At 41.9% G+C, this 27,755-nt stretch overlaps 1 protein-coding gene across 1 annotated transcript in view; it reads left to right on the top strand.

Annotated features, from left to right (window-relative positions):
- Positions 1-23,885, top strand: part of LOC111156590 (stabilizer of axonemal microtubules 1) — a 33,558-nt gene extending 9,673 nt beyond the window's left edge. Inside the window, exons 4-5 of the mRNA XM_022517577.1 lie at positions 6,722-6,924; positions 22,785-23,885. Coding sequence (XP_022373285.1) covers positions 6,722-6,924; positions 22,785-23,788 — 1,207 coding nt within the window. The 3' untranslated portion in view covers positions 23,789-23,885. The remainder of the gene's footprint in view (positions 1-6,721; positions 6,925-22,784) is intronic.
- Positions 23,886-27,755: the final 3,870 nt, after the last annotated feature.

The following is a 27,755-nucleotide window of genomic DNA, read 5'->3' as shown; positions in this document are numbered from 1 at the left end:
GATGCGGGGCTCGATCCCAGGACCCTGAGATCATGACCTGAGCCGAAGGCAGCGGCTTAACCCACTGAGCCAGCCAGGCGCCCCCGTTTTTTTCTGTTTTTAAAATCAATAGCTTCTATTCATCTGTCTTCAAGTTCACAGAGTCTTTCCTCAAGCTCCATTCTGATATTAAGCCCACCCAGTGACTAATTTCAGTAATTGTATATTTCAGTCATAGAAGTTACATCTGATTATTTCTAGATAGTTTCTATTTCTCTTATGAATTTCCTACATTTTAATTTATTTTGACCTTATTTTGCTTTTTATAATTTAGCACAATTAGTATAGTGGTTTTAGAAATCTTTGTTTGCTAACTGTAGCATCTGGGTCTGCTTGATCTTCAGGATTATCTTTTTCTTTCTTTTTTCTTGAGAATGGGTCACATTTTCCTGTATGTATGTCAGTGATATTAGATTGTTCCTATATGTTGTTCAAGTTCGGTTGCAAAGACTCTGGATTTATTTTTTCATTCCTCCAAAGAGTTTATTTATATTACTGTTTTTTAAAAATTTAATTTAATATTATTTTTAATTTCTTTTCAGCATAACAGAATTCATTGTTTATGCACCACACCTAGTGCTCCATGCAATACGTGCCCTCCATAATATATATTACTGTCTTTTAAGACAGATAGGAGGGTAATTTGATTTGATTCAAAATGCAAACTCTGTGCCTTCAGTGGCACCTCCAGTCTCAGTTCCAGGTTTTTTGTTTTGTTTTGTTTTGTTTTGTTTTTTTTGAGAGAGCACATGAGTCGTGAGGGGCAGAAGGAGAGAGAGAATCTTAAACAGGTGGGGCTCGATCTCATGATCCTGAGCTCATGTCCTGAGCTGAAATCAGGAGTCAGACACTTAACTGACTGAGCCAGCCAGGGGCCCCATCAGTTCAGTAATTTATCATTAGCATGGCTGCTTGTGAATTCAGGGGGAGCCCTGGGCGCATTTTACGTACAGAAGCCAGAGCTTCCTGTCTTGGCTTTTCTCCTTTCCAGGATTTTTTCCTTACTTTCCAGCATGTGTGGTTGCCTCAGACTTGGTCCTCTGGTTCTTCAGTCGGATATGGGAGGTTTTCAGTTTATGTTATGCTGCTTGGCTTGGCACAGATTAGAGCCTGCCTTCAGACTGGAAGCTTTGGGAAAAACAAAGATCCCACCACAAAATGGAAACTTACACAGAGGCTCATGCAGTACCAGTGCCTACTTCTGCCTGTTAGCTTTGCTCTAGCATATGCCTGTCTTGGTTGCTCTTCAGTGCTCACAGGTAGTTGTTCTTCATGTTTTTGTACAGAGCTGATGTAAAGTGGTGACAGATGTTACCTTCAGCTCTAGTGGGCATTGAAGAGATGAGAGAGTACAGCAGGAGACAAATACTGGGTAACCTGAGTCCTGGAGGCTGGTCCTTAGAATCCTGTCTGTCACAGCACAGACAAGGAAGGCTCAGTGTGTCCTTGTCAGGATCAGGGGCATGAATCAAGCCTTGTGAATCTGCTTCAGGATCTTTCTCAGTGTGCTGGGCTGGGCTCTCAGCCTGCCTGTGATGAAATAGTGGTTTTCTGAGAGGGTGCCTTTTAACCTTGGGAAATGTTAGAATTATGTGTGGAAGGTGTGAAATCAAATCAACTGACAAAGAGCCAAACCCTGTATTGGAGATTGCAAGAGAGGACAAATTGTGAGGAGGAGAATCACAGAAATCAAGGAGAGTGTGCACAAAAGATGAGTCACAGTATGGATGCTTAAAGGATGGTTCTGAAGAATAACGGCCTGAAGAGCAGTGACTGGACTTGAAAACCCGGTGGGACTTCAGGGGTCTGGGCTAGAAGGAAGGGCCAGCAGAACCAAATTGAATGGTGGGAGGTGGGGGGACTGTGAATGGGACGTAAGGAAGGCAAGTCTGTGTGTAGGCAACCCTTTCTGGAAGAGAGAGAGGAGGGCAGTGGACTGTAGTGAGGGCTGTATCACTTTAGTTTTTTCCTTTAAAGTTGGAAAAAATTGAAGAATGTTTATTGAGAGAAAGGAGCCAGTATGAGGAAACAGTTAACTCACAGACTAGTATATGGACAGGATCATATTTAAAAAAAAATTATGTTCTGTTAGACACCACACAGTACATCATTAGTTTTTGATATAGTGTTCCATGATTTATTGTTTGCAAATAACACCCAGTGCTCCATGCAATCTGTGCCCTCCTTAATACCCACCACCAAACTCACCGATCCTCCCACCCCCTCCCTTCTAAAACCCTCAGTTTATTTCCCGGAGTCCATAGTCTTTCATGGTTCATCTCCCACTTGGATTCCCTCACCCTTCATTTTTCCCTTCCTTCTAATGTCCTCCATGCTATTCCTTATGTCCCACAAATAAGTGAAACCATGTGATAATTGAGTTTCTCTGCTTGACTTATTCCACTTAGCATAATCTCCTCCAGTCCCATCCACGTTGATGCAAAAGTTGGGTATTCATCCTTTCTGATGGCCAAGTAATATTCCATTGTGTATACGGACCATATCTTCTGTATTCATTTGTCTGTTGAAGGGCATCTCGACTCTTTCCACAGTTTGACTATTGTGGACATTGCTACTATGAACATTGGGGTGCATGTGCCCCTTCTTTTCACTATATCTGTATCTTTGAGGTAAATACCCAATAGTGCAATTGCTGGGTTGTAGGGTAGCTCTATTTTTAATTTTTTGAGGAACCTCCATACTGTTTTCCAAAGTGGCTGCACCAACTTGCATTCCCACCAACAGTGAGAGGGTTCCCTTTTTTCCACATCCTCTCCACCATCTGTTGTTTCTTGCCTTGTCAATTTTTGCCATTCTAACTGGTGTAAGGTGTTATATCAGTGTGGTTTTGATTTGAATTTCCCTGATGGCTAATGATGATGAACATTTTTCATGTGTCTGTTAGCCATTTATATGTCTTCTTTGGAGAAGTGTCTGCTCATGTCTTCTGCCCATTTTTTGACATGATTATCTGTGGGTTTTTTTTTTTTTTTTTTTTTTTTGGGTGTTGAGTTTGAGGAGTTCTTTATAGATCTTTGATATTAGCCCTTTGTCTGTAGTGTCATTTGCAAACATCTTCTCCCATTCTGTGGGCTGCCTCTTTGTTTTGTTGACTGTTTCCTTTGCTGTGCAGAAACTTTTTATCTTGATGAAGTCCTGAAAGTTCGTTTTCACTTTTGTTTCCCTTGCCTTTGGAGACGTGTCTTGAAAGAGGTTACTGTGGCGGATGTTAAAGAGGTTCCTGCCTATGTTCTCCTCTAGGTTTTTGATGGATCCCTGTTTCATGTTGATGTCTTTCATCCATTTTGACTTTATCTTTGTGTATGGTTTAAGAGACTGGTTGAGTTTCATTCTTCTGTACATAGCTGTACGGACAGGTTCCTGAGAAGAAGAATTAGGATAAGGGTGAAGAGATTGGCTTTGGGCAGAGGGGAAACTCTTTTTAAAATGGATTCCATTTAATTGATGGATTAATTGGACATAATAATAAGTACTGAAGTTTTGGGGGATAAACATCAGTAGGTTAAAAAAAAATAATTACATGGTCCTTCATCACATTGAAAATCTCCATTTCCCACTTCCAGGACCCTTGTTGGCCCTTATGTTATTTCTTCTTTTGTCAGTCTCCGGTCAAACATCTTTCTTTAGCTTTGTCTAATGACTGGAAGTCAAGTTGTTAGGACTTTCCCAGCAGGGCCACTTTAACCTTTGCTTAACTTGGAGTTTAACTCTTGGCCTTCCATACTATGTGCCTAAGAGACTTAACATCTTTGACCAATTTTTGTCTTGGTTCATAGTCACAAGGGGCACAGGTACTAGGTAGGGAGTGTAACACAGGAAGAAGGGGGTGTGTTCTTTAAAAAAAAAAAAACAACTACTAAATTTGAGCAATTTCTGGGAAGAATAAAATTCTTTTCTCTTACATGACCTTAAAAACTGTAAGATTATGGGAGATTGGGGATGTGTAATTATGTTGTGGTTAATGGTAGATTTCAGTGAATGTTTTCAACATAAAAACATAATGAGGAAACACATATATTTTGATCAAATTCACTCTTTTTTAAAAATTTAAATTCAATTAGCCAGCATATAGTAAATCATTAGTTTCAGATGTAGTGTTCAATAATTCATCAGTTGCATGTAACACCCAATCTTGATCAAATTCACTCTTCAGCCCCAGTAAATACTTTTTGATGGGGTATAAATGAAATACACTTTAAACTTTGAGTCTTCAGAAGTAGATCACTCCTCCACCTCCAACTACTGCAAAGATTCTTTGCTTTATTATCACTGATCAGTAAATACAACCATGGGTGTACTTTCACAAAGAAACTTGAATTTTGTACCACATAAGGAGATTCAGTTAACATTTTCACTCCCTAAATATGATAAGCAAAGATTTTGCTGTATCAGTTTTTGTTTTTGAACAACCAGTTTCAGGATAGCCCATGAGTTTCGTTCTCATTTATCTGCTCTTTTCCTGTGGAAATAGCAGGAAAATTAAGCACGTTTTCATTGTCTTTGAGCTTGGTGGCCCTTGAAGGAAGGTTCTTCCAGTCTCTCGGAGGGGGAAGTTGGTTCACTTGCTAAAACGACGGCAGAAGAGGATGTCTCTGTGCGAAGGGTCACAGAATATGGTGGGCCTGTGACTGGAAAGCACTCCTGGCTGCTTTGGGTTTGGGAGTGCTCCATGGGGGATGCTCCATGGGGAGTGCTCCATTCAGCTCTGTTCTTCTTTGCTTGCCCTAGTTATATCTTGCTACTCCTTCTTGGAAATGAAGAGGGCTGAACCCTTGGGTTGCCATCAACGAACATGGGTTTATACGGGCATGTGGCACCTCAGGCCATCACCACCCCTTTTTGGAGTGAGGCGAGCTCACCTCCTATTTGGCAGCACACAGTCTGATGAAAGCCATTTTGCAGCTCTGCAGTCTAGGGCCATACTTCCCATTCCCAGCTGCAGTTGGCTAAGTATTAAATAGACATCAGCATGAGGTACTTGTACACTGAAAAGAGTAGAAATGTGGAACTGACCCTTGGCTTCTTATTTATCCTCTTCCCTCCATAAGCCCCAGTTTATACAGAGTCAGCTTCCAGATGCGTCAGGTCACTCAGCTTCCTCTTGCTCTTTGCCAACATGGGGCCCATGGGAAGGGAGCCCAACTGGAAGACCCTGTAACTACTGCTGAGATAGATTTTTAAATCTACACAGAGGGAGGTACTGGGAGTTCAACTGAAGCATCTCCCATTTTCCCCTTAGAGCCCTAGAGAGACCAATTCTCCTGCTTCCTAACTCCCTCCTCCCACCCCACCATGCACTTTCAGGCCCCAGTTTGGGTTTATTCACAACCATGTGTATAATTCATGCAAGACAGGTTACAGTGGAGCGTGTTACCTTTGTTATTCAAGCATGGCTCAGTAATGCTGCTCCAGATTTTGGCCGGGAAGTAGGTTTTATTGGTGTTTGGGCCTGATGTTTTCCTGTCCGGAAACCTCCCCCTTCCCTTGTTGAGGTTGTTTTGGCAAGCACCACCAGGGAAAATCTCCCTTCCACTTGTCCAGTTGGATAAATGGGTTCCAAGCAAAAAACAGGCTGTTGTATAAATCAGGAGCCCTTGGGGGGAAATGTTTGCTTAAAAGAGTTTGCCTTGAGCAGTGGGGAGTCAAGACTGCCCTGGCAGGCAGTGAAAGCCCCATCTGAGCCTTGGTTTGGCCAGGATCGTTCCTGGTGTTGGTGCAGTTAGCATCTTGGCATTGCTGTAACTGAAGGATGTTCTGGGAAGGGAGTGCGTCCTGCGTTGTTGAAGACCATCATGCTTGTTCTGACCTATTGTTTTTCATACCCCCTGAGATAATGGGAGCACTCATGCCAGAGAGTTGAGAAATAAATGAAAGACTCCATGTCTCCATTTATCGTGCTTTTCTGCCCTCTAGGTTTTCTGTAGGGTTAAGTAGAGGAAGGAGATCAGTATCCTTGGGAGAAGCTATTATTAGCACAGAAGAGGAAGTGGTGATACCTGAAAAATACAAGTTAGCTCCCCAGTCAAGTGACTGGCGGGAAAGAAGGTGGAGAGGGCAGGCACAGACACGAAGCCTCCTGAGTGGTTCAGTGTTTTTGGAGTGGAGCATGGGCCGGGGTCGAGGTGGGAGGTGAGGCTGGGGAGGAAGGCAGAGGCAGGTCCAGGAAAGCTTGTATACCATGCTAGAGAAAGTCTGGTTTTATCTGGGAGATTTTTCAGGTAGGGAGTGAAAACATCCCCTTTTGTGATCTCATTTCAGAGAGTTTATTCTGGCCACACTGTGGGGATTGATGTAGAAGTGGTGGGAAATGCAACAGAGAAATGCAACAGAAGGTCCAGGTGGTAAACTGTCACATGATCCAAGTGAGAAGTGGTCAGGGTCTGAACAAGGGGGAAAGACACACCAATGAGATGGAGGGGGGCTGCACTTGGCAAGTGATTATCTGGAGCTATGATGGGGCGGGTCCAGGATGGCGTCTAGTGTCCGACTTGGTGAGAAGGGACTGGTGGTGCCTTTTGTGAAAGTGGGAAACAGAGGAGGAAGAGCAGTTAGGGGGATAGAGCAACAGATGACTTCACAGCAAACATTTGTAGAATCGGGTAAATGGAAACCCTTAGGAGCCTTCTCCTGGGTCAGTGCCATATGCTTATTTTCCTTTTAGGAGAGATTTTGGGCCTCACAAAGTATTACCAGTGAAGATTTACCAGCCTGACCAGTTCGTCCCAAGTGAAGAGAACATGGATCTACTCACAACGTATAAACAAGATTATAACCCCTACCCTGTCTGCCGAATGGACCCCATCAAGCCTCGGGACAGTAAATACCCGTGTGGTGACAAGATGGAGTGTCTGCCTACTTACAAAGGTGGGAGAGGCTGGAGGGGCAGGTTGGGGAAGCGTAGTCTGAATCTGTAGGTAAGCCAGGAAATGGGTTTTACAGGTACACCCTTGGAGTGCAGGGGTCAGGGGAATTACATCCTGCAGGCCAAATCTGGTCTGCAGCCTGTTTTTGTAGAGCTGGAGAGCCAAGAGTGACTTTTGAATTTTTGAATGATTAAAAAAAATCAGACTATTATTTTAGGAAATGTGAAAATTACATGATGTTCAAACCCTGGCATTCATAAGTATATTTTGTTGGAGCGTGCCACACTCATTTGTTTATGCATTATCTGTGGCTGCTTCTGTGCTATAGCAGTGAATCTGAGTGTTTGTGATGGAGACTGTATGGCCTGTAAAGCCCAAGACATTTAATATCTGGTCTTTTATAGAAAAGATGTGCCACCTCCTACCATAACTTGCTATTAGAATTTTACACTGAGGAAGCATTTCAAGTTTGTTAGGTTCCATTGCTGATTCAGTGATTGATTCATTCATCATTAAAAAAAATATGGAAACCTAATGTACATATAGAAAAATGTACAAATCTTAATTATACAGGCCAATGATTTTTTAAAAAAGATTTTATTTTTCTTCCCCTCTCTCTCTGCCTGCCTCTCTGCCTACTTGTGATCTCTGTCTGTCAAATAAACAAATAAAATCTTTAAAAAAAGGGGGGGGCTCCTGAGTGGCTCAGTGGGTTAAGCCTCTGCCTTCGGCTCAGGTCATGATCTCAGGGTCCTGGGATCGAGCCCCACATCGGGCTCTCTGCTCAGCAGGGAGCCTACTTACCACCCCTGCCCCTGCCTGCCTCTCAGCCTACTTGTGATCTCTGTCTGTCAAATAAATAAAATCTTAAAAAAAAATAAAAGATTTTATTTATTTATTTGATAGACAGTGAGAGAGGGAACACAAGCAGGGGGAGTGGGAGAGGGAGAAGCCCTACTTGGGGCTCGATCCCAGGACCCTGGGACCATGACCTGAGCCAAAGGTAGATGCTTAATGACTGAGCCACCCAGGTGCCCCCAGACCAATGATTCTGGAGTGAACACATTCCTGTAAACAGTGCCCAGATCAAGAAATAGAACATTGATCCCACCTAGGATAGAACCATTATGCTGACTCTAAACACCATAAATTAGTTTTACTAGTTTTGTACTTCATATAAAAGGGATGGATTCATTCTTTTTTTAATTTATGTATTTTTTTTAAGAGAGGGGGGTGGGGAGGGGCAGAGGGAGAGAATCTCTGACTCAGGGCTCCATCTCATGACCAATGAGATCACGACCTGAGCTGAAAACAAGAGTCGTATGCTTAACCGGCTGAGCCACCCAGGCGCCCCTGATTCATTGTTTATTGAGCATCTGTTCCATCCTGGGCATGGTGTCAACAGCTGTGAAGCAAACATCATGACCTGCTCTGACTTAACAGTCCTGTAGGAGAGCTGGGATGTGGAGTGGTAGGGACGGTGAACACGGTGTGGTGGTCACTCTGTGGAGCACAAGCCACAGGCTGACACCGTGGAGATGGAGGCCAGTTCGTAATCCCTAACTCTTCTGCTTGTGATGCATATGGGCACAGGGTTGCCCCAGGAATAGATGTTCGACTGTTCATGGAACATCTTTGTGGGTCCCTAAATAACTGTGCTCTTGGACACTTTTATTTAGTCAATCAAAACATTTAGGCGAGTGGTGGCGGGAAGACTTGTGGGGATGTAGGAATCCTCCAGAAGCCCTTCTAGGGGTTCTACATCTATCATTCCAAAGGCACCATGCATGGCTGAGCTTCTCTGCTTCTTCCAAGAACCTGGACTCTTGTCATTTTGCCACCTCATCTTTAGTATCATTCTCTTCCACTCTCATCTTCTGCCAGGCTGCATTTTGGATGTGGTCATACCTTAAAATGCCTCCTCCTTCTTGCACTCCAACATCCAGGGCTCCTAGCTTGCTCTCTTAACTATTTCTGCCAGGAGAGTTTTGGCCTCATTGAGATCCCCTCTGCACTGGTGCCTTAACCTTCCATGTCCCCATCAGTCCCTCCTTTTTATGTTTGTGCCCTGTATAGCCTATTTTCTGGTACATTCTCTGGTATATCATTGTAGTCCTCTTTTATTCCCTCTCCTGTCCTCCTGTTGCTTCCTGCCAGCAAAGCCCACATCCTGCCTTCTCCATGTCTACACTTGGGTATATACCAGAGCAGGTCTCCAATCTTACCTGCTTTTATCCATTTTCCACAGAAAAGAACCAGGGAGAGCTTTTAAAAATGGCGGTATGATCTGACCTCTTCTCTGTTGAAACTTCTCAAATACTGTGGTCCCTAGGATGAAATCCCAAATCTTTACCATCTCCTCTGGTACCTTGCAGATTTTGGTGCCTCCCCACCAGTGCCCCTCTGCTCTGGCCACAGGACCTTCTTTCAGTTCCTTTCCTGAATTTCTTTTCTGTCTCAGGGCCTGTTGCACATGCTACTTCCTCTGTATAGAGCCCTCTACCCTTTCCTTGTCTAGCACTCATCCTTCAATGAGCAGCAGAAATATCACACCCTTTGCAGCCTTTCTAGACCTTCCCCCATACCAGACTATCTACATCTTACCAGATGCCCTGAGAGAGCCTTGCAATCCTCTGTTTTGTCATTCAATGTGTAATTTTGTTTTGTTTTGTTTTGCTTAGCATTTGTCTTCTTGGCTAGGCCTTAATCTTTAAGATGGCAGGGATCTTTTTCTTTGCCAGCAATAAAGCAGGCACTGTAGTAGATGCTGTACAAAGGAGTCATGACAACCAGGTGCATGGTGAGGTGGCATTCTGGCTTTGGCAGGACTCCTCCATCTCCCTTTCCATCTTGTGCTTACAGAAGGCAAGAAAAGGGGTGCCATGGACCATAAAAAGGTAAGAAGGCACAAAACTAGAGTGAGCCCTTATTGCTGATGGGAGAAGGAGTAGGGATTCTGGTAGAGTATGTCCATCTGCAAACTCTCCTTTCTTTCACATGCTCTTTAGGGGGCCCCTTGATTTAAGACTCCTGGAGTTAGAGACTCTTCAGTACAACTGCCTGCTCAGCTCAATTCCCCCTTCCCCTTTTGCCCTAGGGGCAGAGAGAGGTCTGGGAGTGAGAAATGGTTTATTTGTTGCATTACTTCCCTATGATGTAGTGGCTTCCAAAAGTGGGCCTTGACTGCCCAATGTGTATTTTCATCATTTAGTCAGGCAGTGGCACAACAAATGTCTGTTTTTTTTAGCGAGGAAATCAATGAATGAATAGTCTGGGCCGTTGTTTTTAAGGCTCCAGGTGACACAGTCTGGACTTAGATTTATTCAAATCCCCACCCAGTCCATTACTCTGTGGGTCCTGGCTTAGAGCAGGAGTGAAGCAGGACAGTTACTCTCCCCTGCAAAGCCTTGTGCATGAATGAGGGAGCCACACCCTTGCCTCATCACTTGGTATATCACCTTTCCATGACTTGTTTGTCTCTTGTGGACATTTGCTTCCTTAGGAAGTCCTTTTTTTTTTTTTTTTTTAAGATTTATTTATTTATTTATTTATTTATTTGACAGACAGAGATTATAAGTAGGCAGAGAGGCAGGCAGGGGGGGTGGGAAGCAGGCTCCCTGCTGAGCAGAGAGCCCAATGTGGGGCTTGATCCCAGGACCCTGAGATCATGATCTGAACTGAAGGCAGAGGCCCAACCCACTGAGCCACCCAGGTGCCCCAGGAAGTCTTTTCCATAGCATCTTTCATAGTTTTATGGACATATATTGATTCTTCTCCCAAAGGAGAAGAACAAAACCAAAGTCCAAGGTCATTAAATGTGTGTATTTCAACGGGTGCCATCTATGTTATGTCTGTGTTCCATGTACTATAGCCCTAAAGGAAAAATATGCAAACTTTTTTTCTTCTATTATGGCCAGCACCTTTAGTGGAGTCCAGAAAACCACCATTAAATATGCTCCAGCAGCATTTGGTTGTAATTTTGACGTTTTCAAAACACTGTGCAATTGGGAAGATTGAAAGTGTAATTACTTGATGCTCAGCTTTAGGTTTAGCTAAGGTTTTTTTTTTTTCCTTCCCCTTAAAGACATATTATTGAATGGAATCCCTTCTAAAGAGATTCTTGCCAATTACCCACATGACACCCTGGCCCTGAAGGGCTTTACTGATGGCTTTTCAGGCATGTATATAGTTTGTCATGTGGAATTCTGAGGTTTTTCAGGGTCCTATGCAGGCTTTTTTGTAGTACATGTTGGGTGGAGGAAGTTAGAGGTTGGATAATAATGTGGTTTTGACTGTATTGTTGGGTATCAGAAATCACATGAGGCAGCTTGCAGCCTAGGAACTTGTTTTCTTAACACTTCATCCATCACAGAAGAGGGCCAGAAAAACCCTGTCCTCCCCACCCGCATGCAACTTGAGGCAGTGTGTAGGCATCTACAGGTAGATGCCCCCATTTGAGTGGGGCCTGAAGTCTGAAAGGGAAACATGTGGTTTATATTCAGCAAGATGGTTCCCTCCAAGGCCCCTAATGCTTTCAAGATGCTGATAGAGCCATTAATGGCTCTCAGAGAAAGATTAGATTTTCAATTAAAATGAGGCAACTTTAAAAGAAAGAGTTGGTAGTATTGTTGGCCTAAAATAAACTTAAGAGTATGCCTGGGGGTGGGATGTCCAGACTTCTGGAGGGTTGGAGTGAGGAGCTTAGTAAATCCTCTTCCTAAAAAGCAACAATAAAACTGGACAAAACAATAAAAACCAACCATGTTAGGGCTCTGGAAATCAACTAAAGACACACAACAAGTTGAGAAGCATTTATTCAAGAAAAACTGCTAAGCCATCATTATAAAAAGTGGGAGTTTGTGGTTTTTTATCCTGGTGGTGCTTCCATCACCTCTCCTTCCAGGTTTAATCTATGTGGTGGTTCTGCCCAGGGTAGACTGGGCTGTGAAACCCAGAAGGTCTTCTGCCAGTCGGGGCTAACTTGACTTGGAGTAGAGTACATACCCAGTGGTTTCAAAAAAACTCAGTGAGGACAACTTCTGTAGCTAGTCAGGGGTTGCGGAATTAGTTGGGGTAAGCAGCAGAGCAGCCAGAAATCTAGTAAGGAGATCCAGAGAATAGGAAAGGCCTTGATAAGCTTGTACATGTGCCTTATGGTCTACAAGACTGCATATGGGCAAGGCAGTACACAGGCTCAAGAGAGATAAGAGATAGGGCCTAGTGATGTACTCATCTTCCCTGGCTGAAGATGATGCCTGGTCCAGGTAGAGAGGAGATACAAGAAATCCCAGAAGAAATGAATAGCCAAGGCAGAATTGTAAATGGTCTGATCTTTGACTGTGTTCCCTAACCCACACACAGATTCATTAGCAAAGGGTTGAAAGACTTACTGGCATAAGGTGTTTAAGCATAACTTTCGATAATCACTGGCTAATTACTAAACAATGCTAACACAGGGTGACTTTAAGGAATCTTGGCTTAAAAACAATTAGGAGAAGAAACTAAGCAAAACATCAGTGGCTACACTCTGCTGGGGACAAAAGACTCCATAGAATTACTGTAGGCAAGTCACTAAACAGCAAAAACAGCTTGCAGTGCAGTTGGCATTAGGAGTTGTTATAGCATATTACCTGAAATGCTGAGTTCTTAGCAAAAAAGTATAAGGTATAAAAAGGAACAGAGAAATGTAATTCAGGGGAAAAAAAGCAGTAAATAAAAACTACGTCTGGGGGCGCCTGGGTGGCTCAGTGGGTGAAGCCTCTGCCTTCAGCTCAGGTCATGATCTCAGGGTCCTGGGATCGATCGAGCCCTGTTATCAGGCTCTCTGCTGAGCAGGGAGTCTGCTTCCCCCTCTCTCTCTGCCTGCCTCTCTGCCTACTTGTGATCTCTGTCAAATAAATAAATAAAATATTTAAAACAAAACAAAACAAAAACTACGTCTGAAGAGGCCTAGATATTAGACCTGGCAGACTATTTCAAAGTACTTATTATAAATATGTCCAAAGAACAACAGGAAACATGATTTATTTTTATTCTTATTTATTTTTTTTAGAGAGAGAGCATGTGCACACCTGTGTGAGACTGAGTGGAGGGGTGGGGTTGGGGTTGGGGGGCGGAAGGAAGGGAGAGAGAATCTTAAGTAGGCACAGAGCTTACTGTGGGCCTTGATCTCACAACCCTGAGATCCAGACCTGAGCTGAAATCTAGAGTTAGATGCTTAGGGGTGCCTGGGTGGCTTGGTCAATTAAACAAGCATCTGCCTTCAGCTTGGGGCTTGATCCCAGAGTCCAGGGATTGAGCCCTGCATTGCTCCCTGCTCAGTGGGGAGTCTGCTTCTCCCTCTTGCTCTGCTCCTCCCCCTGCTCATGCTCTGTCTCTCTCACGCTCTCTCTCTCTCAAATAAATAAGTAAAATATTTTAAAAAAAATTGACACTTAACCGACTGAGCCACCTAGGCACCCCAGGAAATCGTGTTTGATGAAATAAAGATATTATAATGGTTTCTTATCAGAGAATACCAATAAAAGGAATCCATAAAAATTAAATGAAAACATTGGAATTGAAAGGACAATAACAAAATAATTATAGTGTCTTAAACATAGATTTGAATTGGCAGAAGGAAGAATCAGTGAAAATGGGGATAAATCAATAAATACTATCCAATCTGAAGAACAGGAAAAAAGGAAGAAAAATAGAAACTCAGAGTTGTGGGATATCATTAACTGTACAATGTACTCATGATGGGAACCCCAGAAGAAGAAAAAGGCAGAAGAAATATTAATCTACATATCCAAGAAGCATGCTCCAAATCGAATAAACAGAGATCCATACTTAGTCACATAATACTTAAACTGTTGGAAGCCAAAGGCAAAGATTTGGAAAGAAGCAAAAGAGGAAAAAAAAGAAAACCCAAAAAACTTGCCACATACAGGGAAATGACAGTAACAATTAAGTTTTCATCAGAAACAATGGAGGACTGAGGGCAGAAAGATGACCTAGTCAAAGTACTGAAAAATCTGTCAACCAAGGATTCTATAACTGTTAAGAGAAAATAAGGACATTCCAAGATGAAGACTAGCTAACTTGCCTTATAGGAAATAAAAAGGAAGTCCTTTGGACTGGATTAATACTAAACAGTAATACAAATCCACATAAGGAAATAAAGTGCATTGATAAAGGTAATTATGTAGGTAATGTCTACTCTTTTCTATTTAAAAAAATAAACAATAATCATAAAACTGTAAGGATTGTACCAGGAATGCAAGGTTGTTTGCATTCAGAAATAAGAAAGTAAATCAGAAATAAATTAATATACCACATTAGTAAAGACAAAACCACATGATTAGAGACACAGAGAAGACATTTGACAATATCTGATAATCATAAAAGCTGTCAACAAGCTAGCATTAGAAGGGAACTTCCTCAACCTGCTAAAGAGTATCCACAGAGAACCCTATAGCTAATATCACACAGTGCAGAAAGACTGAATGCTTTGTTCCCTAAGATTGGGAACCAGTCTAGATGTCTGCTCCTACCCCTTCCATTGAACATTGTTCTGGAGGTTATAGCCAGTACATAGTGCAAGAAGAATAAGCAAATGCATCTAAATTAGGAAGACACAAAACTCTTATTCTCAGACAACATAATCCTGTGTGCAGATAATCCCAAGGGATTATCTGATATCCTGTGTGCAGATAATCCTAAGAGATTATCACTAGAATGAATACATAAATTCGGCCAAGTATATATAATGTATTTCTATATATTAACATTGACAATTGGAAAATGAAATTAAGAAAAAGTTCTTCTCACTAGCTTCAAAGTTAATAAAATATTTGGGATAATTTTTTGAGAAAGACCTTTAAGACTTGTACACTGAACTTCAAAAACAGTGCTGAGAGAAATATGTAAATAGATGGTGAGATAATCCATGTACATGGGTTAGAAGATACAATGCTATTAAGCTAGAGTTGCTCCCCAATTGATCTAAAGATTCAATACTGTTCCTATCAAAGTCCCAACAGACTGCTTTTTCCCCCAGAAATTGGCAAGCTGATCCTGAATTTTATATATTAAATTGAAATAAACCAGAATGGCTAAAATTTTGTCATTTTGACAAATGATGCTGGAAAAATTGAAGATCTGTATGCAAAAAGATGAACTTAGGTCTTTACCTTATATCATACTAAAAAATCAGAAAAGATCAGGGACCTAGATGTAAGATGTAAAACTATAAATCTTTTAGACCAAGACATAGGAAAAAAATTTCATCTTAAAAAATTTAAAACTTCTGTGTGCTTCAAAAGACATCATTAAGAAAATGAGACCATAACTGATAAATGGGAAAAAATAGTTACAAATCACTTATCTGGTATAAGACTTGTATCTGGAATGTGCAGATAACTTATAACTCGATAGTAAGATGATAAACAATTTAAAAAATGGGCAAATGACTTGAGAAGACATTTTACCAAAAAGGACATATGAATGGCTAATAAGCACATGCAGAGGTATTCAACATTGTTTGTTACTGTTAAGATTTGAAAAATATCAATTGAAGTATACAGTTGACATATAATAAATTTATAATCAATTATATATGTTATAAAATGCTCATCATGGTAAGTATATTACAACATTATGGACTATGGTCCCTATGCTATACTTTTCATCCCTGTGACTTACAACTAGAAGTTTGTATTTTTTATCTCCTTCACCCATTTTGCCCAACTCCCACTACCCTTTTGACAACCACCAGTTCTCTGAATTTTAGAGTCTGGTTTTGCTGTTCATTTTGTTTTTTAGTTTCCACATACATGCAAAATCATATGGTATTGGTCTTTCTCTCTCTGACTTATTTCACTTAGTGTAATATCCTCTAGGTCATCCATTTTGTCATGCATGGCAAAATGTCATACTTTTATGGGTAATACTCCATTGTGTATAAATACCACATCTTCTTTATCCATTCATCTTTAAGTGGACACTTGGGTTGTTTCCATATCTTGACTATGGTTAAGTAATGCTGCAACAAACATGGATTCATATCTTTTCAAATTCGTGTTTTTCTTTTCTTCTTTTCTTTCTTTTTGTTTAAAGATTTTATTTATTCATTTGACAGAGCACAAGCAGAGGGAGCAGGGAGGGAGAGGGAGAAGCAGGTTCCCTGCTGAGCAGAGAGCCTGATGTAGGCTCAATCCCACGACCCTAGGATCATGACCCGAGCTGAAGCCTGATGCTTAACATACTGAGCCACCCAGGTGTCCCAGTGTTTTTATTTTCTTTGGGCAAATATCCAGTAGTGGAATTATTGGATCATATGCTATTTGTATACAAACTTTTTGAGGAACCTCCGTACTGTTTTCCACAGTGGCTGTACCACTTTACTTAGTTCCCACCAACAGTGTATGAGGCCTTCCTTTTCTCTATATCCTCACCAAACATTTGTTTTTTCTTGTATTTTTGAAACTAGCCATTCTGACTGGTTTGAGGTAATATCTTATTTTGGTTTTAATTTGCATTTCCCTAAAGATTAATGATGTTGAGCAACTTTTCATGTATCGGTTGGCCATCTATATGTCTTCTTTGGAAAACTGTCTATTAAGATTCTCTGCCCATTTTTTTTTATTAATTTCTTTTCAGCGTAACAGTATTCATTGTTTATGCACCACACCCAGTGCTCCATGCCCATTTTTTAAATTGAAATTTTTTTTCTTTTGCTATTGAGTTTATTGAGTTGTAGGAGTTCTTTATATATTTTGGATAGTAACCCCTTACCAGATATATGATTTGCAAATATCTTTTCCCAATCAGTATGTCACCTTTCCTTTGATGGCTTCCTTTGCTGTACAAAAGCTTTTTAGTTTGAGGTAGTCCCAATAGTTTTTCTTTTTTAAAGATCTTATTTGATAGCACACAAGTAGGCAGAGTGGCAGGCAGAGGGAGAGGGAGAAGCAGGCTCTTGACTGAGCAGGGAGCCTGATCCCGGGCTCAATCCCAGGACTCTGGGATCATGACCCCGAGACTAAGGCAGATGCTTAACTGACTGAGCCACCCAGGTGCCCAATCCCCTCCCCATAGTTTTTTAAAATTTTGTTTCCTTTGCCTGAGGAGACAGATCCAGAAAAATCATCCTAAATTTGTCCAAGAGGTTACTGCCTATATTTTGGAAGTTTTATGGTTTGAGGTGTCACATTTTGGCCTTTAATCTATTTTGACTTATTTTTGTATGTGATTTAAGAAAGTGGTCCAGTTTCATTCTTTTGCATGTAGCTATCCTGTTTTTTCCAGCAGCATTTATTGAGGAGAGTGTCTTTTTCCCATTGCATATTCTTGCTTCCTTTGTCATAGATTAATTGATCATATATGTATATGTCTACTTCTGTCTGAATTTTGTCCATTGATCTGTAAGTCTATTTTTGTGCCAGTACCATACTGTTTTGATTATTATAGCTGTGTAGTATATCTTCAAATCTGGGATTGGGACACCTCTATTCCTTCTCAAGATTGGTTTGGCTCTTTGGGTTTGTATTGTGGTTGTCTACAAATTGTTATTCTAGTTCTGTGAAAAATGCTATTGGTATTTTGATAGGAATTGCACTGAATCTGTAGATTGCTTTGGGTGATATGGACATCTTAACAATATTAATTCTTCCAGTCTATGGAATATCTTTCCATTTGTGTCATTAATTTCTTTCATCAGGGTTTTATAGTTTTCAGAGTACAGGTCTTTTTCTTCCTTAGTTAAGTTTTTTCCTAGGTATTTTATTCTTTTTGGCACACTTGTAAATAAAATTGTTTTTTCTTTTTGCTACTTAAAAAAAAAGATTTTATTTTTTTGAAAGAGAGAGAATGAGTGGTGGGGAGGGGCAGAGGGTGAGAGAGAGAGAAGCAGACTCCTTGCTGGGAGCCCAGTGCAGGGCTAGATCCTGGGACCCTGGGATCATGACCTGAGCCAAAGGCAGACACATAACTGAATGACCTGTGCACCCCTTTTTGCTATTTTCTTATTACTGTATAGAAACACAACTGATTTCTGTGTATTAATTTTGTATTCTACAACTTTACTGAATTCATCTATTCTAGTAGTTTTTTGGTGGAATCTTCAGGGTTATCTATGTATAGTATTATGTTATCTGCAAGTAGGGACAACTTAACTTCTTTCTTGCTAATTTAGATAACTTTTATTTTTTCTCTTGTCTGATTGCTGGGGCTTGGGCTTGCAGCATGTTGAATAAAAGTGGAAAGAATGGATATCCTTGTCTTGATCCTGATCTTAGAGGAAAAGCTCTCAGTTTTTCATCAGTCAGGATGATGTTAACTATGGGTTTTTCATATATAGCTTTTATTATGTTGAAATATGTTCCCTCTAAACCCATTTTGTTGAGATATTTTTAAATTGTGAAGGGATATTGAATTTTGTTGAATGCTTTTTTTTTTTTTACATCTCTTGAGAGGATTATATGGTTTTTATTCTTTTTGTTGATGTTGCGCTTCTGTTGAGTGATTGAATATTGAATCATCCTTGCATCCTTGGAATATATCCCAGCTGATCATGGTGAATGATCCTTTTAATGTATTTTTGAATGTGGTTTGCTAATATTTTGTTGTCCTCAACATCCCTATGTTCATCAGGGCTATTGGCCTGTAGTTCTCTTTTTTCATAGTGTCTTTGTCTGGTTTTGGTATCAGGGTAATGCCTCATAGAATGCATTTGGAAGCTTTCATTCCTTTTCTGTTCTTTTTTGGAATAGTTTAGAGGAAAATAGTTATTAATCTTCTTAAACTGTTTGGTGGAATTCACTTGCGAATCTGTCTGGTGGTCCTGGACTCTAATTATTGCCATTTCATTAATTGTTTTCTGGTGGTTGTTGTTGTTGTTTTTAGTTTTTCTCTGTTCCTTTCTTTTTTCCTTGTAGTTTGTTCTCTTCCCTGGTGGCTTGATGGCTTTCTTTCTTTAATGCTATACTTGGATTCCTTTCTCTTTATTTTTTTGTGTATTACAAGTTTTTGGTTTATGGTTACCATTGGGTCACATACAATCTCCTATGTGTATGGCAGTCAATAGGTCTATTTTAAGTTGGTGATTGCTTAAGTTTAAATACATTCTAAGGGACACCTGGGTGGCTCAGTTGGTTAAGCCTCTGCCTTCGGATCAGGTCATGATCCCAGCGTCCTGGGATCAAGTCCCACATCAGGCTCCTTGCTCAGCAGGGAGCCTGCTTCTCCCTCTGCCTTTGCCTGACACTCTGTCCACCTGTGCTCACTCGCTCTAACAAATAAATAAATCTTTACAAAAAAAAATACATTCTAAAAGCATGAATTTTTTCCTCCCCATCTACTTTTGTGTATCTGATATCGTATTTTACTTCTTTTTGTGTATTCCTTGACTACTTTTTGTAGATATAACTGGTCTTACTACTTTTGTGTTTTAACCTCCATACTGGCATCATAAGTGATTACTACTTTTACTGTATGTTTTCTTTTACTTGTGAAATATTGTCCTTTCATATTTTCTTCTAGTTGTGGCAGTTTCTTTCCATTTAAAGAAGTCACTTCAACATTTCTTATAAGGCTAGTTTAGTGGTGATGAACTCTTAACTTCCATTTGGGAAATCCTTTCTCTCCTCCAATTCTGAATGAGAGCCTTGCTGGGTAGAGTGTTCTTGGTTGTAGGTTTTTTTTTTTTTTCCTTTCAGTACCTTGAATATATCATGCCACTCTAGCCTGCAGACTTTCTGCTAAAAAACAGCTCACAACCTTATGGCATTTCCTTTGTATGTAACTGTTTTCTCCTCCTGCTCTTAAGATTCTCTCTTTATCCTTAATCTTTGTAGCTTTAATTATTGTATGTATTGTATGTATGTATTATTGTATGTAGGTGTGGATGTCTTTGGGTTCATCTTGTTAGGGGCTCTCTGTGCCTCCTGGACCTTGGATGTCTCTTTCATTTCCTAGGCTAGGAATTTCTTCAAATAGGTTTTCTGTCCCCATATGTCTCTCCTTCTCCTGGGACCTCTGTAGTGTAAATGTTATTATGTTTGGTGATGTTGCAGATGTCCCTTAACCTATCCTCATTTTTAGATATTTTCTTTTCTCTTTGATGTTTGCCTTGATTGCTTTCATTATCCTGTCTTCCAGATTATTGACCCATTCTTCTGTATCTCTAATCTGTATCTCTAATCTGCTCTTGATTCCCGTGTGGTATATTTTTAATTTCAGTTATATATTCAGTTTGACTGGTTCTTTTTTTATATTTTCTGTCTTTTTGTTGAAGTTCTCACTGAGAACTCTTTGTTAGGGTCCAGTGAATGTCTTTATGACTTCTACTTTGAATTCTCTATCTAGCATATGGCTTATCTCCATTTTATTCAGCTCTTTTTTTTTTCTTTTTTGTGGTTTTATCTCACTCTGTCATTTGGGAATATTCCTGGGTCTGCTCCTTTTCTTTAACTCTGTGTTTCTTTTTATTGCCATCATGAGTTATTGGGGGAAATGTAAAGTAAACTGCGGTGGCATACTACTAAGCACCAACGATAGTGTCTATAATTTAAAAACAAATGTTGGTGAAGGTGTGGAGGAATTAGAACTTTCACAACTTGCTGGTGAGAATGTAAAATGGTACATCCACTTGGGAAAGTTTGTACTATCTTAAAAAGCTAAACGTAGATATACCATATAACCTAGCCATTCTGCTCTCAGTATCTACCTAAGAGAAATGAAATATATACCCATACAAAGACCATGAAAGTTTATAGCAGAAATTTTCCCAATAGCTAACAAGTAGAAACAACCCAAATATTCATCAGTCAATGAATGGATAGTGTAATACTATTCAGTAGTAAAAGGAGTGAACTGATACATGCTGCAACAGGGATGGATCTCAATTACGTTCCATGAAAAAAACCAAATGCAAAACGCTATACACTGTCCAATTTAGTTTATATAAGATGTTCAGAAAAGGCAGATCTATAGAGACCAAGAACAGATAGAATGGTTGACTGGTAATGGGAGTAAAGATCAATTGCAGATGGGCTTGATCTATATTTTTATGGTAGAATTGTTCTGTAACTGGGTTTTTGTGATGGTTGCACAACTCTGTAAACGTTATTCCCTAATTTAAAAAGGTAAGATGGTGCATTTTGTGTTATACAGATTTTATTTCAGTAAAAATGTTTTTAAGAAGTGTGCCTACGGACTCCACTGGTATTGGCCCTATATAACCAAGACTCCTCAGAAGCTGCTTTTGTTCCTAACTCTTTGTAAAGCTGTAAGCAGGAGAATTCCCTGTGGATTCAGAGGGTTCACTAGGATTTCATACTGGTTACTTTAGATCTGGTAGTTCATGGACACAGTGGAGGCAATGTAGGACTTGGGTGGGAGCCCAGTATTATGACAAGAGTGGAAGCACTATCAAGGTGTTTGAATGGTATGGTTTGCTGCCCTATTCTTCTCGTTTAGATTTTTAGTGTCAAAGCTGCCCCCAGGATTTGTATGGAGAAGTTACTTTCAAAGCATCCTAGAGTGTGATTTGAGGACAAAACTTATTCCTCAGGATGCATGGAGGCCATCTTTAGGGCCTATTTTCTTCGGGTGCAGTCCTCTCATTATCGTGGCCATGCCATCCCACAGCAAAGGTTCCTCTTGAGACTGACATCCCCTAGATATGGTTGGCCTATGCTTTTCATTCTTCAAATATTCTGAAATTCTCCTTCTTCTGCAAATATTCCCTGATTATTTTTCATTTTCCTTTAACCTTTATTCTTTCTAGATATATTGTGCTCCTAGCCATAATAGAGGCTGTAGGAAGAACATGACATTGGAGTCAACTATGTTGTTTAAATTCCAACTCTTAATTCCCTAGCCATGTGACTTTTAGAAAAGTTTCTTAGCCACTCTGAATCCTGCTCTTGGAAATCTATAAAATAGAGGTAATTACACCCTTACAAAGAGTGAGTGTAAGATGAAACAAGGTCATGCATGGAAATCCCTGAGTGCAGTTAGCTGGTGCATAGTTAGTGTTCCTCGATTGTCAGAACCAGGTAGTGGAGTGGGTCCAGAGCATGGATTCTGGATCTGGGTTTGCAGCCATGCTTTTTCACTTTTAGGCAAGTGACCTTTGGCAAGTTTCCTAAGTTTTCTGTGCCTCTGTTTCTGCATCTATAAAACAGGCATATTGAAAGCACACATCTGATTAGGACTGTCTGAAGATTAAAAGAGTTAATATAGAAAGTATTTAGAATATTGCCTATCACATGATAAACTCTATGCATGTGGCAGCTGCTGTTCTCTCTCTAGCCAATACAATGCCTTTATTCTCTTGGGGCAGCATATTTGATTTATGTGGATTAAATGTCTGGATTAAAGGGATGTAATCATGGTCACCCCGTGGATGAGAAGGGAGGTCTGCTTGGTCTGGCTGGTGGCCCACCAGTGGTGGGCTGTGAATCCCCTATCTCACTACACCATGCATATTTTTCCACTCTATGCTGATTCAGAGAGGGCCCCTTCCCCAAAAGGAATAGAACCATTCTTGGATCAAGGTACACCAGTGCACTCCTCAGCTGGAATCAAATTCTAGATCCTCCCACAGCTGTGGACCCTCTAAAATCCCTGCATGTAGCATTGTGGGTTATGATGAGACTCCTGTCAATTCATCTGTTCTGCATAGTAACTTCCAAATACTGTAAAGTTGAAATATTAAACCCTTGGTTGAGGTAGTAGAAGAGATCTGCTCTCCTCTTCCCTTGTCTCAAGGACCATCTCATTGGAGACCGGTTTAAGACTTTGAGGCCCCTTAGAATACATGCATGATAAGTGGACTTGATTGATAAGTAGTCACCACTACTGTTTTATTTTCAGCTGATTACTTACCATGGAACCAACCAAGACGAGAGCTCCTGCGTCCAGAACACCACTACCAGCCAGTATCAACTCGGTTTGATAGTAGAACTACACACCAGGATGACTATTCTGTAAAGAGCCGAGTGAATACCTTGAGTTGTAAGCCTCTGGCCGTGCCCAAGCTCTGTAACATCCCCCTGGAGGATCTGACTAACTACAAGATGAGCTACGTGGCCCACCCAATGGAGAAGCGCTTTGTGTACGAAGCAGAGAAGTTCAGACCCTGTGAAATCCCCTTTGAAAGCCTTACCACCCACAAGGAATCCTATCGGGGCCTGAGAGGAGAGCCAGCCAAGAGCTTGAAACCTGCGACCAGGCCCTGTGGTTTAGACATGCCTTTCTCTAACACCACTGAGTTTCGAGATAAGTACCAAGCTTGGCCAACGCCCCAGATGTTCTCCAAAGTTCCTGTCACCTATGTCCCTCCTGAAGAAAAGATGGACCTTCTGACTACAGTGCAGGCCCATTACACATACCCTAAGGGTGCCCCAGCTCAGTCGTGCCGACCGGTGCTCTCAGTCAAGAAGTGTGGTCGCTTCGAAGGCTCCACTACTACCAAGGACGACTATAAGCAGTGGCCTGGCATGCGCCCGGAGCTAGTCAAGCCCGTTCCCCAGCTGAACATTCCCACCGAGCCCTTGGATTGTCTGACCACGACTCAGGCCCATTATGTGCCCCACCCACCCATTAATACCAAAAGCTGTAAGCCTCCCTGGGCCAGCCCCCAAGGAAATATTCCAGTGGAGGGCCAGACCACATACAGCATCAGCTTTACTCCTAAGGATATGGGCAGGTGCCCAGCCTCATATGCTGAGCCCCCTGGCTACATCTTTGAGGAAACGGATGCTTTGGGGCACAGGATATACAGGCCAGTGTCCCAGACAGGCTCTCCGCAGAGCAGCCGTCTTTCTGTAGGTGATTCGGAGAACCCCAACCAGCAGGAGTTGGCAGTGTCAGCCTGATTTTTTTTTTTTTAAATCGTTCCTTAGAAATTGCATAATACTTTTAAAAGCAGATGATTGAGAGTTATTCATTGGCCAAAAAAGAATTCCCCAAAATGAAAAAAAAAAGGTTCATCATCATTTTCCAGGACACTTGAATAAAATGAGAATCGCTTGACTCAAGGAAAATGACATTTAATCACTGGCTAAGTATTCCTCTTAACCCTCCCTCTGCTGCCTCTCCCACTTGGGTCCCGTACCATGTGCTGATGGAATCAAAGCTGGTCTCAAGGGTTTTTCTCTGAACCAGAAATCTTTTCTGAATTTAATCATTGTATGACTTGACATTGCAATTAACTCTTGCCAAGTATGAAGTGCTGAAGAATAAACTTTATTTTGGGGGGAATGAATCTGCAGGTCTATGAGTTCACCCCTACATGCTGTCTCTGCAGAGAACGGGCTATGTTCCTTGGGGCCTTTTGGGAGATTTCAGACTATGGCCCCCATTGTACTCCAGTACTGATGGGTGTACTTTGAACTCCATCTGGAATTCTGTGTTCTCTCTCTCTGCCCAGGGCTGCTTTACAGGGCATCTTTCTACCATCTCATGCCATGACGAACTGGCAAGAATAGCACTATCTGAATGGGGCCTGGGTGTTTTTAGGCGCAGGAAGTGGAGAGGGGAGAAAGGTATCCTATGGCAGTCCCAGGGGAGCATGGACCTGCCAGGTCTCTCTTATCCCCAAACCAGTGCTGGCCCTGATTCCAGGACAAGGGGGAGGCAAAGGAACCCTTGACAACTGGGTATTTGTCAGGCTTCCTCTGGGCTGTGAGCAGAAACTGTGAGCTCTTTAAAGTCCTTGGAGCTTATGCTGGGCATGTTCTTGGAAGCCTAGATCTTGGAAGCCTAGATTTTCCTAAGATAACAGCTGTGACCAGACTTGTGACAAAGCTTGACAGTGATGAATTGGACCCTGCCCTAAAGGGCTGGAGGTTTCTCTTTTGGGTCAAATGCTTGATACTAAGGCTAAGTAATTTGGTGATTAAAAAAATTTTTTTTTTAATTGGAAAGAATTGAATAAAGATTTTGTCCAAGAGGGCCTATGCCAGGGTCGGATGGGCGCATGGTGTGGGTGAACCTCACTCAGAGTGATGCAGGCTGACACCTGGGACACTCACTTCCCTTCTGAGGTCACAGAACCCTAAACCTTCTACACAGAACAGTGTTTGGAGGAGGAAATTTCAGCTCAAGTCTGGAGACCTGGGTTTAGGTTCAGTGCCTGGTTCATGGGTGAGAAATCTGTATCTTTTATCTGGGGTCCCATCTTTCTAAGGCTGTCGATCACCTGGCCCAGACCTCTCAGGTCCCCATGCCTTGCAGCCTCACTGTGAGGTTGGTTTGTATCACTGGGTTGGGATCAAAATCCTTAAATCCTCTTGTTGCTTATATGGGGTCTGGATACCTGCCTCTCTGGGGGTAGAGAGGCTCAGGGAGTTAATGGGCCTTGCCCAAGGCCACACAGCATGGGGGCACCAAGGTCAAGATTGGAACCCAGCTGTCTGATTCAACAGCCAGTGCTCTTCCCACGGGGCCAGGTACCTCCTATCTGCTGTGTCCCAGTTTGCATGGCTCCACAAGCACATCAATCCACATTTTCTCTGTCTGAGTTCCTCCCTGGAGTGCATTAAGCTAAAGGAGACCACGAGGAGGGTAGGTTTTATTACCTTCATTTTGTAACTTTGACAAATCAGAGAAATATCGGCAGTTGACTTGACAAGCCACGTAGTGCCAGATGCTTATAAAAATGCAACAACAATGAGAGACTATGGACTCTGAAAAACAATCTGAAGGGTTTGAAGAGGTGGGGGGGTGGGAGGTTGGGGGAACCAGGTGGTGGGTATTAGAGAGGGCACGGACTGCATGGAGCACTGGGTGTGGTACAAAAACAATGAATACTGTTATGCTGAAAATAAATAAAAAAAAACATTAATAAAAAAATGCAACAATCTCTTAGGCTTTAGCAATTGGCCTCCCCTGTTATTGCTTCCCCAGAGAAGAATTTAAAATTATTTTATCTGTTTCTGCTAATGTTTTCCTTAATGTTCACAAGTCATATGCAGGTACTATTGTTGGTTGACTTACTGGTTTTAGACATGGTCTGTTTTGGTAGATCGGGAATTTTAATCTTCTCTCTCCCACCTTGTCAGTGAAATAAGAGAATGGTGCTCAGTGTATCAAGACTGAGAAGCTTTTCTAATGTTTCTGGTGAGTACAAAGAAGCTGAAGAAGGATGGATAGATGATTCCAGGCCAGATGAGCCACTTAGGGCATCTCTACCTTGCCAGCTTCTCCCAGAATTAAGGAATCTGTGCTCCCCTGCTCTCTGTCCTTTTTTTGGTCTCAAAATAACCTTATTATGAAAGTGGTTAATACAGTAAAAAATATGGGAAACACAGAAACTACAGAAAGGGGGATCCAAGTAGCTCTTATGGGGACTAGTGGAACCCAGCGGTTAGAACATATGTGTAAGGAGGATGTCCTGGACACCTGGGCTCGCTTCCTGGCCCTTGTCACCCACTGGCTAGGAGACCTCAGGCAAGTTCTTTAAAAATGTGAATAATAGCATTCGTGGACCCATGGCTTCATTGTTGGTGTCAGTGATAGAATATATGTCCACTGCTCTGCCCTGGCGTATGGTTAACTCTCATTTAGGTGTAGGTGAGGATGATGAAGACGATGAAGGTGGCTGCTGACTTCTGCCTCGCTGAATCTACTCATGATTTTATGGGCCATTGTTTGCAAGTACGAAGGTAAGCAGGACTGCTCATGTGTTCTATTTGGCCTAATTTACAAAGGAAAATATTCACCTTTCCCCCACCCCATAATTATTTTTGGTTTTTCTGAGTTGGGCTTGCTCCCTGTGCTCCCTGGAAATGGCATTTTAGGGAGTAACTGGGGCCAAGAGAAGGGAAACAGGGAGAGCCGAGCAGATGGGCTCCCCCTCCCCCCCTTGCCCTGTCACAGCCGCTTCTTGTTAATCAGTTCTGTGTATCCGGCTTCCACGTAAGAGTTGTGGGATGCTTAACCAAATGAGCCACCCAGGCGGCCCCCAAACTCTATCTTATCAGTGGAAAGCAGAGTCTCTCAGTGCAGTCGATGGGCTGCAACTAGTGAAATTCGTCGGTGTGGAAGCCCTGGGCTGAGCTGCCCAAAGCAGGTGATCCCACAGATATGGCAACTGCTAGGAATAGGTCCCACTCCTCACAGTGGTGTCTCCCTGCCTGTGCCGTCAGCAGGGCAGGCCCTATCCTCTGGCTGACTGGACAGTGGGCCACCTACATGAGTCAAGGCCCTGGTACATCACTGTCAGTTTTGGTGATCAGGAGCCCCCTCTTTACTTGACCCCCCCCCAATTAAGGTATAATCACAGCACTAAGAACAGGTTAAAGGACCTTGGATTCTAATACTTCTTGCATGTTCACAAGGGTCCATGTCTTGAAGAACGAGCCTCCCTTTCTTGGGTTGGATCTAAGATGCTAGGCCAGGCGGGGACTGGAGGGTGGAGATGCCATCGCCATTGTTAGCACCATCTGTCCCCATGCTTTCTATGGTACCTGGTGTTTCCAACCCCGAACCCCTGCTGGGCTCTGCTGTGCATGCCTGCTCTCTCTCAGCTCTAGTGCTCTTGGGACAATTTTGTTCGAAGCTGTGGCTTCCCTTCTGCGTTTCTCAGTCTTCATTCTCCCATCTCCCTCTCGTCTCCTTCACCTTTCCTGAAACCCCTTGTCCACTGACGACCCTCCTCCCATCTTCCTCACTGGAGCATTTAATAATTTCATTATTGCTTTATTATAGTTTACTTACTGTGAGGTATGTGAACGGGGCAGGAAGGAGACCAGCACCAACAGGGAGGCTGCCCTTGACCTCTGTAGGTGGACCCAGGTGAAGGTGATAAAGCACAAATGGGATTTTGTGGGCATTTTCTTA

The sequence above is a fragment of the Enhydra lutris genome, unplaced genomic scaffold (genome assembly GCF_002288905.1).
Source record: "Enhydra lutris kenyoni isolate GAN:26980312 unplaced genomic scaffold, ASM228890v2 scaffoldscaffold47, whole genome shotgun sequence".
NCBI classification, from domain to species: Eukaryota; Metazoa; Chordata; class Mammalia; order Carnivora; family Mustelidae; genus Enhydra; species Enhydra lutris.
The sequence above is the reverse complement of the archived record's forward strand: the minus strand, read 5'-3'. Positions and strand labels throughout refer to the sequence as shown.